The sequence below is a fragment of the Anolis carolinensis genome, chromosome 6 (genome assembly GCF_035594765.1).
Source record: "Anolis carolinensis isolate JA03-04 chromosome 6, rAnoCar3.1.pri, whole genome shotgun sequence".
Taxonomy (NCBI): Eukaryota; Metazoa; Chordata; class Lepidosauria; order Squamata; family Dactyloidae; genus Anolis; species Anolis carolinensis.
In genome coordinates, this window is record NC_085846.1 from 87,259,728 (window position 1) to 87,274,497 (window position 14,770).

Genomic DNA, 14,770 nt, shown 5'->3' on the forward strand with positions numbered 1-14,770 from the left:
AAGAGACACTGTGCATAAATTTCATTCCTTGAAAAAATACAGTAATAATGGAAAGGCTCTAATTTTGGTGTTTAATCTGTGGCAACCGTTTTACACATGAATGCCATTAATTAACACTGTGGTCATTGAGTAATGAATGCCCAAGATAATCAAGCAAAGTTAAGAAAGTAAATCAATGGCATTCTTTAAAATAGCGGAAGACAAAATTTTTGCCGTATTTCTGTAGTCTGCTATATCTTTCCTGCTCCTATTCCATTGTCATGCATTCCCTAAAATAACACACAAAACAGCCCTTTTCCTATTCAAAGCAACACAGCTGAGAATTGCATATTTGGAATCAATTGGGGTAAACTGTGGAGGTGATGCAGATATTTGACCTGAACGGGATCTTGTTAACAGCTTGTTTATTTTAACTTCTTTTTTACTGCGGGTTGTATGTTGCATGTATGTCTATGTGTTAAATGTTTTGATACGACCGATGGGCTAATCAATACAATGTGATTAGTAAAACATGATTGTCATGCATTCCCAAGATATCCAGACTGTATGTGGATATATCCATTGGGGTGAGAAATTCTACAACCAATTAAAATATATTCTAACTTAGTAGATCTAATACAACCTTTCTCTTTCTTTCACTTTCTTCTACCTATATTTCAAACGTTTTCTACATGAACATTGCCACTGTTACAGTGAGGGATACTCTATTCCTACAGAAGTTAATAACAGTTTTCCACGCCCTTAAAATATCCAGAAAACTAGACTATAAAATGGCAAGGGAATAGGTAATGCAGATTCTTCTCATTGATAGTGTCACATAAGTAATCCAGAACAAAGCACTTGCAATGATGGCATTTGGTAGGACCAGCCCATTAACAAAGATTTGTATTTTGAATATCTATCTGTGTTCAAAACAGTATCAATGAAGTTTTATTTCAAATAGGCGTTGGAAATTTTTCATTTCTGTGGGTTGCAGCACCACGTTATTCACATTTCAAGTGTTACTATATTGATATCATATGTTCATAAAGAACCTTCATTCCAAACATAAATAACCAGCCCCAAAATGTTATTCTGGAATAGAGTCAGAGAATCATAGAGTTGGAAGAAGTGTCATGGGCCATTGAATCCAATCCCCTCCTCAATGCAGGATCTCCAGCTAAAGCAGTGGTTCTCAACCTGTGGTCCCCAGGTGTTCTGGCCTACAACTCCCAGAAAACCCAGAAAGTTTACCAGCTGTTAGGATTTCTGAGAGTTGAAGGCCAAAACATCTGGGGAACCACAGGTTGAGAACCACTGAGCTAAAGCATCCCCAGCAGGTAAATCTTCAGCCTATTTTTCTGCAAACTTAGGCTACACATCCACACTCTTCTTTTGTGATTTGTCTTTCCTTACATTCTATATACATACCCCTTTTCCTTTTCACTTCCTCCTTGTGTTTGCTGAGCAACTACATTAGATTTTTTAGGTGTTTACCTTTTGGCTTTTCTATGGGATTGTTTATAGTTGTCCTTCAAGAGCTCCCATCCTTGATTCCTGATCAAGAATTATAGATAAGGAATCCCATAATTAGTCCTTGAAATGAAACAAAACAAAAACCTTGACACAAATGAGTATAGTATTTTTGAACTGGCTAGTTTAAATGTGTCAACATGCAAAGAGAACAGTACAACAGTCTGCTACTAATAGAAACCAGCACATTTGCCAAAAACCAAGCAATAGGATTTATTTAAACTCATAAAAGTATACCCAGGCACAAGTTGTCAAGTTAATAATATAGAGGCATCTGAAATACTGATTAAAACTGACCAATATAATTATGTGTTTTCTGTTATAAAATATAGATTGCTTTGAATACTTTGAATGGAACGTCACTGGGCATGTAAATGTCTTGTTTCTATTCCATGCTCTCAGCAGACAAAGATTCAAGTAGACTTTAAATTACATTTTTGCTTTGCTCACAACTTCATGTATTTAAATATACAGGTACATTTCTTGTCAGGTTAAGCTTTAGAAACATTTCAATTACAGTCTTTAACAGTCTCTTCAAAACTATATTGCTCTGTGTTGCTCTCTTTTATAACAGTCTGCTTCCAAGGAACTCAAGCCTCAACTGACTTCTGACTTCTAACTATGGCTTCTGTATTCAAATGGACTGAAGCCTCAACTGTCATTCCCTTTAAACTGCATTCTAAACCATCACTGAACCAGTCACATGGTCTGCAGCCCCTCCTATTGCCTCAAGTACATAGAGCTAAGAAAACTGCAAACCAAAGAAGACATACACTTCAGGAATTGAACGACACATTATAAACAGATAATACATTAGATAGAGGAGGCTTGAGAAGGTTGCTATCTCCAATAGTGTCAATTCTAGAAATTCGTGGTTTCATTTAGTCATATGAACCAGAGCAGTGGAGCAATTTGAGTATTGGGCTAGGACTTTAGGACACCAGAGTTTGAATCCGTGCTCAGCTATGGATACCCATTCAGTGACTTGGGTAAGTCAAACTATCTCAGCCTTAGATGAAGACAATGACAAACCACCTGCAAAGAGTTCTTGCCAAGAATATTCTGGGATATGTTTACCGTAAGTCAGCTTGAAGGCATATAACAAGTTTAGCATGATTAAAGACCAATGGATTTATGAAGTTATAACCAAGTCTGTATTCACCCACTTATTTGTATTTAAGCAGTAGACTTTGTATTCAACTATAGTTTCTGTTTTCAAAAACATGCAGCATAGAAAATCCTGCAACTTTTCCCCAGATTACTCTAGGAAAATATGGGATATTGTCATAGCTGCTATTCATGACCTTGGTTAAGCTGTGAATTTGGACCGCTTGTTATTAAACACTATTAGTATTGCCACATAATGCAAATCCTATCATGTTTAGTGTGTCTGAACAACACTTGGAGCAAGACTTAATTATAATTTATGTGAAATAGATGTCTAGATTAGAGGGGATGGATTATGGCAATCCAAATACAGAAGCCTAAACATCCATATCCATAATTATGGTCCGCAGTTCAATCTGAATATACAATCTGCATATGTCTAAAGTCAGGTTTCTTTAGATGTCTGCCATAATATTTGTGATTTGAGCAACAAACTACAGCTAACAGAAAGCGGGGATTATTGTGACATGTAAACTCATCTATTGAAATAATACATGGTTCTAGGGTTTGTGTCATGTCCAAATGTTTAAGTTTCTCCAAACTCAGTTTATAAGAAGTATTTCAAAGTTAGTAATAAAAGTAGTTCTTCATGAAACCATTTGAATTTATTCAATAAATCCCATGTTTTACTCTTTTACTTTCACATACTTTTTATAATTATCTTAAAATTGTGCATTCTGTTGTCTATGATATCTTGGCAGAGGAAATGTATGTGTAACTGTCCTAGCTATGTCGCCTGATGGTAGTCCCCAAAGCTTTCTTTCTAAGCAGTGCTGCCTTTCTTCTCATGTAGCCATTTCTTTGTTGTTGAAGACTGAGGGGATGAGTGGGCACACATGAAGTTATTTTCTTGTAGCTGAATATACTGAGACAGGAAGCTGGAGGTCTTTGCAGATGATGTCTTCACAGAATGTCCAGCTACAGGAAAATGGCTGGATGCATGTCTGCTCTCCATCAACATAGAGATGGCTAGAGGAGAAGGAGGACTACACTTCTTAAAAATTAGGGAGGATTTTGGTAATTGGGCGATCACAACAAATTCCAGTCACAGTAATTTTAAAAAAGGGAATTGTGATGGCATAAATCTGAATTACGCCACTGTGATTCACCAACAGGATGCCAGCTGGAATCTTCTTTTCTGGTTCATTTCAATGCATGCTCTGGTTCCTTTTAGAATGAAATAGTAGGTGAGCAATATTATATGCTTTAATATAATAAAGGTTAACTCACTCAAGTAAGTAAGTATTGCTTACTTCTTAAGCCAAAATGACATTCTAAACCTATACTATTAATAAGTGGGTTTTTTTTTAGAACTGAAGATATTTTCTAAAATTTGTAAAATTGTTCTTTGGTTTGAGAGCTACAAATATTTGCTATGTAAATAATGTCACTAATTACAAAAGTGCCAAAACATTTATGTATATATATATGTATATATATTATGTATATGTATATATATATAAGAATTGCTTCACATTCCATGAGAACAAATAATTATAATGTAATTTCCCAAATATATTTTGTACTCAAATTGTCATGCTTGAATTAATGGCAACCTAGGTCAATACGTCAAAGAAAAAGGAACCAAATGCTTTAATTATTGCCTTCTCTAATAGGTAGATAATTACATTCTGGCAGCAGGTGGTTTTTGATGATGTACAAATAAATTTAGTTGGAAAGATGATGATACATCAATAGTTATATTTCCAGTGCTATTACAAATCATACTTTGGGATAATTAGTCTTCAACAGGTATTAATTATATTCAAATATCTATCTGGAAAAAATGCCTGCTGGTCATCATTTCTTTTCTAAGCGGTTCACTTATTTTTCTAATTCTACAGCTATTTGTCTGCTGGGTGGTCATTAACATCTTGGAAATATTATTTTACTAACTGAATGCAGTAGAGCTCTTGGCATACTAAGCAGTCTTGAGGAACATAAACAGCCCTCTACTTATACATGGAGTTCACTTATGCATGAGTATGTATGTTAATGTACATGTCCAAAACATAGTGATCAAATATTGATAGGATTCCAGTTGTTTAAGGATAGGTGCAGCTGAATAGTTTTCGATGCTTCGAACAGGAACTCAAAATTAGTTGAATTCCAATTCCTATGCAAGTTATACCTGTTGACTATCTGCATCTCCTACAAATATTAAAGATACAAGAGCTCTGCGATAGGAAGAAGTGTTCGAAATCATGAACATGAATTATGAATTTTAAGTTGTACACCCTGCATTACATGAAAACAATCTATTAAAATTCAGCCTCAGCTCTTTCCCAACTTGTACCCATTCATGGAGTATCAAGATGGAGACAGTCAACATAACAAGAAAGAAAGGATTGCAGTAGGGATAGAGAAAGCACTGTGGTGATCAGATTATGTTTTTACTCAAAATAAACTAGAAACTTTTATTACACATTAAAATATGCATACACAAAATCATGAAAAGTGAAAATAACTGAGCTTATTTTTTCATTTGTTTACTTCATTTCTCATCAGTACAGTTGTGATAATACATGACAGTGTAACATAGAATGTTACCTATGCCAGAGGCCTTCATATTTTTATGCATGCTTCAGTTTATTAGAATGCTCTTTAAAAAGAACAAGAGAGATCATGATAAAAGTGAGGGAAGAAAACCACAAGAATGATAAGGATACTCATATGAAAGGAATTCCTTATCCTTTCCTCATAACCTCCGTCTCTTCCATTTCTGAAAGGCTTTACTGGGGATGGAGGCAGGAAAAAGCTTGAGAGGTAAGATGAAAGCCTTTCTTTAAAACCCTGAAATTGACAAAATTAATACAGCGACGTGAGTATGAATGACCTTGTATACATAATTATATAGCTGTCTAAACTTCTGTCAATCCCCAAATATGGCACATGCAGATAATCAACACTGATACCTAGGCTCCCTCTGTCTGTTTTCAAGTGGGTGGTAACTGATGTATAAATAACAAAAGGAAGTCTCTAACAACATTGTTTAGATTTTAAAATATATGAGGTAACCTTTGGAAAACATTAAAACGCAGCTAAGACTGTCAGTGCAATGTCATTTCCCATGTGTTCTGGTATTCAGTTACTTTGATGTCTAGCTGATAAAATATATGTTTCCTTGAATAGTAGAGGATCATATGTAAAGTATTTCACTGGAAAAGAGGTGGAGAAGGGGTAGCAGAGCTATTATAGTGGGGTGTTAGTATGGGATAAAGTATTTTAAAAGGACCAATTTTTTGCACAGTTCTCATTTTTCTCTGTCAGTTTTGTTGTATTATAGTGCTTACAGTTGCCCAGTGTGCATAATTCAGCAAAATAAAATAGTGATTTACTGTTGGAAAATTGGGTAGGTCAAAACAGTAGGTGCTCAATATTGACCTAAATCTAATGAGGAATGTTGTTTGGTGAAAGTGCTTCTACTAGCAAAATTGGAAGGGGCAGTCTCTCGTTCTGTATCAGCCCTCTGTACATCATCAGATGGTTTAGAAAGCTTCCACATCCATTGTTTTGTGGTGGCAGCAAAGGTTGCAAGGCAAAAGGAAATTGCTTGGACTGCCATGCTAGTACGAGGTTGGATTTCTGCTATAAACTTTGTGATTTTATATGTTACTCTTAATAAGCATGCACTAATTTAAAAAGGCAGTTGGTGTAGCTCAAAAGATGTAGACCAGGAGGAACTTAACATGTTCTACAATTTATGCAGGGCAGCTAACATAGAGGCTTAACACCAAACACATGAAATAGTCAAGTGCTCAACTTTCAGGAGTCATATAAAAAGGTTTCTAAGGGGCTCAGCAATTGCATCTTTACCAACCATTAACAGATTTCCATTTTGAATGGCTCAGGGGAACTTCCTTGTGGATGCTTGTTTTTAGAATTGTATTTTTAGTTGCATTATTTCTGCAAAGTGAGTTTCAGAACTAACTGCATTATCTATAAATTCTGATTTATGTAAATTTTAGGAGGACAAATTAGCATTGATGTTAGATACCACATTTTTATTGAAATGTGCTGCATTTGGCAGGACAGTGCTTTAGGCAGTGATATAGTAATAAAATTCCCATCTGGAATTAAGATCTTCAGTAAATCCTAATTGTGTTGGATTGTTCCTCCATGCCATCCTGAGAATGAGAAATTTGGCATACCATGACTGTTCATTAGAAGATAGCAGGAGGAACAATCCACACCCATCTAACATCTCATTCTCATGTAAGCTGTATTAAGGATAGTTGTATAGAAAATCAGCATATCAATAATAATTTGCATAGCATTATTTGCATACTAAATTTTATTTGAATAATAACAATAATTTCATTTCTTACCTGCCTCTCCTCGTGGCTCAAGGCAGGTTATAGAATAATTAAAACACATAAACATTGTAAACATTCTATAAATATACATAGGTCTATAAAAGATACATATTAAAACTTATTTCTATAAAATACATATTAAAATATGCAGAACAGAGATTAAACACAAGACACGAGTTCAAAATTCATGCTTAAGAAGAAAGTTGCATAGAGCAGTTAAACCTCAATGATGTCAACAAGAATCTAGCAACCCAATACATACAAGTCATACTGTGCAAGCATTTGTATTTGTGTAATATAATTGTTTTATTATGTCATCATCTTTGTTCCACTGTCTTTTAAACAAGAGATACAATTGGCAATTAAGTGAGCCAAACTAAGGTAAGAGGATCAAAAGGGTTAACTTCCTGGAGTTCAGGAAGAGTAGATATTATTTTTCTGGTAAAATACCTTACCAAACGACATGATTACTCAACACTTTTGACCGTCAATGAGTTTTAATTTTTGATCCCTCGAGCATAAATATCATATATCTCCATCCGTCATCAGTGATTTTATTAATGTAATTACAGTAGCAGGCAATAGATCTTCATTTTGTCCTGATTTATAATTATAAATGTATTGCCAAACTTATAACATTTTATATTGACACAAGACATTCATTTGCCTGCTAGTGCATGCTTGCTCATAATGCACAAGTTCAAAAGCATATTTCTATGGACGAGAATATATTTATACTGTTTAAATAGTGGCCATCCTTATTTTCCAGATATGGAAAAGATCCTGCAGTTTCTTCTATGTCTTCTCTTCATATCTACAGGTCTAAGTTGTAAATTTGATTATTGGCTGATTTGATTAATATGTTCTCTTATGAATCTCTGGGTTCTCCAAGATGCTTCCGGCAGATGTTGGCCATATAGTCACCCTGGAGACCCTAGAGATTGCTACAGAGCTGTTTTCTCAGGTAAAAAAATGTCTTCCCCCATTCAAAGCAAAGGGCCTACAGTATTTCTGGAAAAAAAAGAATATTATAATGTAATGGACTCCACCATCAAAATTCTGGACATAATTGTGTTTTAATATCTAAAGCTTTTTTTGCTTATTTGTTTCTTGAATTTTGTGCTATTTTACTATCCAATGCTTTGAGTCCCATTTTCAAGAATGGTGAGGTACACACCCAATAAAGAAATAACACACTGGATGAGGCTTGCTGAGGCATACGTTTGAGTAAACCATCTGGGTCTCTGTCGTAATCTTCAGTACAACTGTTTCTGCCATGGGCCATTTTGTCATGGACCAAGTTATAAGAAAAACCTTCAACTTGGACAACTGCTGGTAATTATTTTTGAACAAAAGGAAGACAGTTAGTTCAAATAACAAGGATTGTAAATCAGGGATGTAAATAATAGTCATTGTACTTATTTAATGTACTATTCAAAAGGCAGCGCAATCCCAACTCAAAGATGTCCCAGTTATTAAGGGTTTGGAATAAGTATTTGCCTTCATGGCCAGTTGTAATTATACTGTAAATATGTGTAATATATTATTGACTGTTACCTTTGTAGTTTGTAGTGTATTAGTCTATTTCCCCCTTTTTGTAATCAAGCACTTTTGCTGTCTTCGCTGCTTATAGAAAGGGTACTACTTCAGCATATTGTCTGTTTTAATTCTTGGCACAGAGGCATTCATTTTTTTTAATTATATTGAAACAGTTGAACACAATGCACATTCTTTCACAGAACAACTGAGAATCTTCTTTGACTTAACTCTTCGCCACAATAAAAACCACTAATCTCAGTGAAGGAGGCAACATTTTAAACAGCAAAAATGGGAATGAGGGAAAGGCAAGGACAATTGGATTACCTCAGAGTTTGGTTTACAGTCAAGTGTCTCTGTTGTTCTGCTCTTTCCTACAGCTATTTACTTAGAAACGGGTAGTGTAACAAACAAAAACATTTATGAGAGATGTGTGTTCCATATGTCTAGACCAGTGGTTCTCAACCTGTGGGTCCCCAGATATTTTGTCCTCCAACTCCCAGAAATACTAACAGCTGGTTATCTGGCTGGGATTTCTGAGAATTTTAGGCCAAGAAATCTGGGGACCCACAGGTTGTGAACCACTGGTCTAGACCACGTAGGTATAATAGCTTCCTTTCATAAATAGTTTTACAATTATTCTGGAATTTGCAATCATTTCGGAATTTGCATTTCCCCAGTGTGTATATGTGCCTCAAAGTCACCTATCCATTTACAGTGACTCCATGTGTTTCATAGAGTTTTCTTAGACGAGAGATGATATTGCCAGCAATTTCCTCTGAAACATAATCTACAGTGGTGGTGTCAAATTTGTGGCTTTTCAGGTGTTTTGGACTTCAGTTCATAAAACTTCTGACCATTGATAAGCTGGCCAGGGCTTCTGGGAGTTGGAGTCTCAAACACCCGGAGGACAAAAGATTGGGTATCACTGGTCTATAGCCTCCAATATTTGTTAGCAGCTCTCATCCAAGTACAAACCAGGGCTGACCTTGCCTAGCTTCCAAAGCGATACAGAAATCAGTGCCTTTGGTGTTAGAGTTTAGCATGCACTTTATTGTCATTTATTTATTTATTTATTTCTAACAAGCATGTTTATTTTGGAAAGTTACACCTCTGTTGAACAAAGAATTGTTAACTACTCTTTGCCAATAAACCACCATTGCATCTGATCTCCCTTGTTTATTCCCAAGCATAGTCACTTTGAAAAACCACTATGATATTCTGACTTCAATTCCAAATATTATTGTCAAGGGGGCAGATATTAGATGTACGTTTTAAACACCCTGACTTCCCTCACTGAGTTTTGTGTAGCTTGTTCAAATCTCTGAACATAAGCAAAGCTCTGGCAATGCCACGAGGTGATAAATATCAGTAGAAGCCAAAGATGTGGTATGATGTATGTGTGGGAAAGCAGAAATTCACATCCTCCCATATTTTTCTTCTATTGTCTTTATTGAGAACATGGATTGTGCATATTGAATTCTATGGGCTTTGGTTATGAGTAGGAATTGCATTGAGTGGATCTACTCCAAGTATGACTACATTGGGGTGTAACCCATTAATTGGATTCCTAATTAAATAATATCTTACTATAAACCTCATACCCTAAATTCAGCTGCTCACACCACACTGAGTTGCAAGCTGTGTATTTAATTTTTTTTTAAAAAAAAAAATCACTTAGCAAAAGCTGGGGTTCATTAGCAAAATCAAAGCTTGATTTTAATTCCTATTATTTAGTTATTTGACAAACAAGGACCGTGGTAACCTCATTTTGAAAATTAAACTGAAGCAACAGTAGGAAGTTTTATAGTTGTAATGTTCTGATGTATTGTGTGTGAATAAACATTGACAGTAAGAATGAAAAGCATTTTAGCTAGAATTATTTTTTTTGTTTAAGAGAAAATTGGGTGGTATAACTTTGATGAAATGAAATGGGAATTTAAAAACATGTTCAGCTTGGACAACTGCAAAAATTTGGTCTTATTAACTCCCCCAAACTGGGGATGAAAAAACTGGTCCATCACAAAGCAAGTTTAATTTGCTCATTCCTTTGGTCAAAAAAGTGCATGCCCAATCCTTTTCAATGACATTATAATAGTATGATGTAAGAATGTTTAGAAACAGATTGAGAAAGGCCTGACTTTTTCAAATGAGGATTATGAGTAAGTAAAAATGATCTTCTTGTATCAGAAGTGGCTGGTGGGGAGGCTTAAAAAATTGGAACCCGATGAGTAGAATAAAAGCTTTTAGGTTTAAGGTATCTGGAAACAAATATTGTGATGAATTAACCACTAGGTTTTAAAGTTTGAAAGTGGAATTCAGAAGTGAGATATAAAAAAGAGCATTCTGCAGATCATTTGCAGTTTCACACTGACAATATTATGTGTCAAGATGTTTGTTTTCATAGTGGCTAGAATATGTTGCAAGTTGTGCTTAGGCAATTTGTTATCCAGATTTCATTACGTTGCATTTTGTTTTAGGTTTTGTAAATACCAAAGAAAACACATTCAGTGTACCATTACAAATATAAACATTTCAGAAATTCTTATACAGATGTTGAAAAGTCATTTTATATATATTAATGTACAAGTCAGTCTCATATATATGTCAAAGACAAGTTTGAGGATCAGAATTATGGGTTTTGATATGACCAGTGGGTAAGGCAAGAGATATTCTGCAAAGAGAGAAGAAAGGCCCAATACTATACTCAGAGACATGGTGCTGCCAATTTCCTGCCCGTGCATTCACAAAGGCAGTTTTTCACTCAACTCAAAGAAGGAGATGATTCCTTATTTGGTAAAAGTTAAGGCACAGAATTTACAGGTATGGCCAACAAAGGAACCATCCCTATCTTTGACTAGGGTAATGAAAGGCGAGAACTTAGTCCATCCTGAGAGAACCTAAAAGATCCAGTACACTCTTCAGTGTGGAGCCACTTCTGTTCTTTTTGAATGTCTGGGCAGGAAATACTTAGCAGTAACTTTTTGTTGTTTCTCAAAGGAGCACAGAGAGGTTAGAAAGAGTTGGTACAGTAGAGTCTCACTTATCCAAGCCTCGCTTATCCAAGCCTCTGGATAATCCAAGCCATTTTTGTAGTCAATGTTTTCAATATATCATGATATTTTGATGCTAAATTCATAAATACAGTAATTACAACATAACATTACTGCGTATTGAACTACTTTTTCTGTCAAATTAGTTGTATAACATGAAGTTTTGGTGCTTAATTTGTAAAATCATAATGTAATTTGATGTTTAATAGGCTTTTCCTTAATCCCTCCTTATTATCCAAGTTATTCGCTTATCCAAGCTTCTGCCGGCCCGTTTAGCTTGGATAAGTGAGACTCTACTGTACTACTTTTAGGTTTTCCAAGGATGGATTAAACTCTCACCTGTTGCCACTCGACTCAGAGAAGGGGATGATTCAAATATACAGGTACAATATTAGTCATCATCATCGATCCCTCATGTTCAAGTATGATTCCCTTCCAATTGTAAGGTCTTGGCAGTAGGTCTGCAGGTGACAATACTAATTATCATCATCATAGGCCATCACTCGTGCCGAGTATGATTGCCTTCCAAGTGTAAGGCCTTGGAGGTGAGTCCATAGAGACCTATTCTTGATCCGCGTGTTTTTTTGCAGTGAGGACATTGATTTCCAGATGGAAGGTGGTCCTGACACGGGTTGGCTTGATGCACCTTCCTCTTGACACATTTCTCCCTTTTGCCCTCAATTCGCACCTCTTCAGCTATATATAGCTATATCTAAATAAATGTTTGTTTATTCTTTCATGAGAATGCATTTGGACCTGATCTTTTCATCGTGGGTAAAGGAGGGTTATAGTCTCTGTCACCCTATTCAATGCATGTTGCAACATAAAGATTTAAAAAGTTAGGTACCACTAGCAAACTACCAGTAAACAAGTATGAGTTCACTTTCAGATATTATATGAACAAAATCTTCAAGTGTGAAAGCATATAATACCAACATATGGTCTGGTATGCACACATAGGCCTAAATCAGGGGTGTGCAATGTGTGACTCACTATATATGTTGGAATATATTAGAATGGCATTCAGCAAGTCAGTCAGACTTTGACTACTACTGACCTCAATTTAATTCTTTGTGCCAATTAGGACAGATGTGTTGACACTTATGTAAAATCTATTTGTACAATTGAGCTACTGTACATGGGACTAACAACTGTTTGCAAGACATAGTTGAAGCCTTCTTAACTTAGATAGAATAACTGCATATGTGAATCCCTCTGGATACAAGTCATCTTGTAGAATCAAACATTTGCAATATAAGTCTACGAATTGCTTGACTGGCATTGTTCCAGCCTATTCTTTTCCAAATTATATCCATATGGTGTGGTAAAAATTATGGATATTTTGAGGGGGAGGGATAAAAATCTTCTAAATCATTGATTTAAATAACAATAAAATTATAGGCCAGAAAGATTCAACAAGGTTTTAATGAACCTAGATTCAGTGAACTAGACAGAATAGTCTGTTTTGGGACGTGCAAGATGGAAGGAATAATTAGCAAGGTCACTGGCTTTTTGTTGTTCTTGCTGTTCTTGGTTTTGTTAATGAGTAAAATAATTATTTTTACATGATCCATAAGCATGATATAATTAGGGTGCCATAGCTACAAAGGCCCCAGTGGGTGGTCAGTAATGTGAGATAATTGGTATGAGACAATAACAAGATCCCTGCTGTTTATTTTGTTTTCCTATCCCACTGTGTCTGATAGTTTACAACATGTGTAAATGTTTTGTGTGCCCAAATTTGTGAACATCAGAAAGTCATATCTAAAAAATAGAAAAAAGATGCTGGTGAAATAAAGCTGTACAAAGAATTCTGGCCACTGGAGCTGCAATGTCTATTTCAAATAGCAGTGATTGTCTGAGATCACATGAGATGTTCTTTTCGTACCCGAGTCTATAACAATTAGCAGGCAAAGTACATGCTTCATCACAGAGTAAGAATTGTTTGAGTCTACAGACAATGCAGTCGCTGTTGCCCATTTTTGGTCAAAAGATATTTAGCCGCTTGTGCTCCTTCTATTTTTATCAGTTTTATACTAATTTATGCAATGCTTTTGATACAAAAGAATAATAATCACAGAGTTTTGGGTCTGCCCTGCTTCCTACATTTTCTCTTCACTAGGTATTCTTTGAACTGGACTTTGTAGAATTTAATGTAACTCATAATTATTTTTTCTCCTTTCTTTCAGGACAATTTGAAGCTTCAAGAGACCATAGATTTGGCTGGTTCACTTATCACAGCCTTAATAAGGGACAGAAATCCTGTTTTTGCTGGCCAGATTCTAGTAGCATGAAAAAGAATAACCAATATTTCAAGGATGCTTTCTCCAATTTTTCAGATTTTTTTTTTACAAAAACCCTGCTGTCTTCATGTTTTTAAAAATAGGGAAGAAAACCAAACATGTTAGGAACATGTTATCCACAAATAAGCAAATTGTTTCAACATAAACAATATTCTGGCTGAAATAAAATTCAGAAAACTGAGTGCTTCCCAAAACATCTGGTGTGAGAGACCAGCAATTCTTTCCTTCAAGTTCTAGGAGATGATATCTTATTTGTGTTATTAATAGCATCATGATATAAATCTTCAGACTCCCATTCTGAGCAACACTGTATTGAAAATCAGTTTTCATAAAAAGAAAAATTGAGACTTTTTTTTAAAAGCACACCTAGGTACTTTGGATGAAAATATGAATACATAAAAGGGATATTTTATATGAAATATAGTAACTATACAGAAAGTTAAATTGTATGTTGCCTTGAGTGCCTTTGGGCACAGAGAATAATGATGATATATGAAAAGTGTAGGTTTTTGTGTTCTAACAAGGTATAAATGTGGAATGAATTAACGTCTATAGGGGCTGCCAACTTTACTATTCTTAAATTAATCCATGAGGAGATATAAGCATGTATGTAACTTAACTTTTGGAATAAATGAAACTAATTTTATTATTTGGTGCATGTTTACTTAGGAATAAGTTTAGTGGAACTTCTGATCAGTGTGGGGATGACTTCTAGACTTTCTGTAGGAGTTTGGAGGGCAGCACCTTTATTCCACTGCCCCAAATTGGCCTTCACACTTTAAAAGATTTTTGTTTTTTTTTAAAATGCTCAGGTGCTATGGGGTACTGAGATTCCAACAACAGCATAGGGAGCAGAAAGCATGTTCCTGATAATGTTCTTTCC

The 14,770-nt window shown here is 35.3% G+C and overlaps 1 protein-coding gene across 2 annotated transcripts in view; it reads left to right on the forward strand.

Annotated features, from left to right (window-relative positions):
* crppa (CDP-L-ribitol pyrophosphorylase A) overlaps positions 1 to 14,533 on the forward strand; it is a 62,563-nt gene extending 48,030 nt beyond the window's left edge. The window contains exons 10-11 of one of the 2 annotated variants that reach the window (XM_062983841.1): positions 11,896 to 11,967; positions 13,774 to 14,533. In XM_062983841.1, the coding sequence (XP_062839911.1) occupies positions 11,896 to 11,967; positions 13,774 to 13,878 (177 nt within the window). In that variant the 3' untranslated portion in view covers positions 13,879 to 14,533. The remainder of the gene's footprint in view (positions 1 to 11,895; positions 11,968 to 13,773) is intronic. The other variant, XM_008112615.3, reaches the window with a different exon arrangement.
* The last annotated feature ends 237 nt before the right edge of the window (positions 14,534 to 14,770 follow it).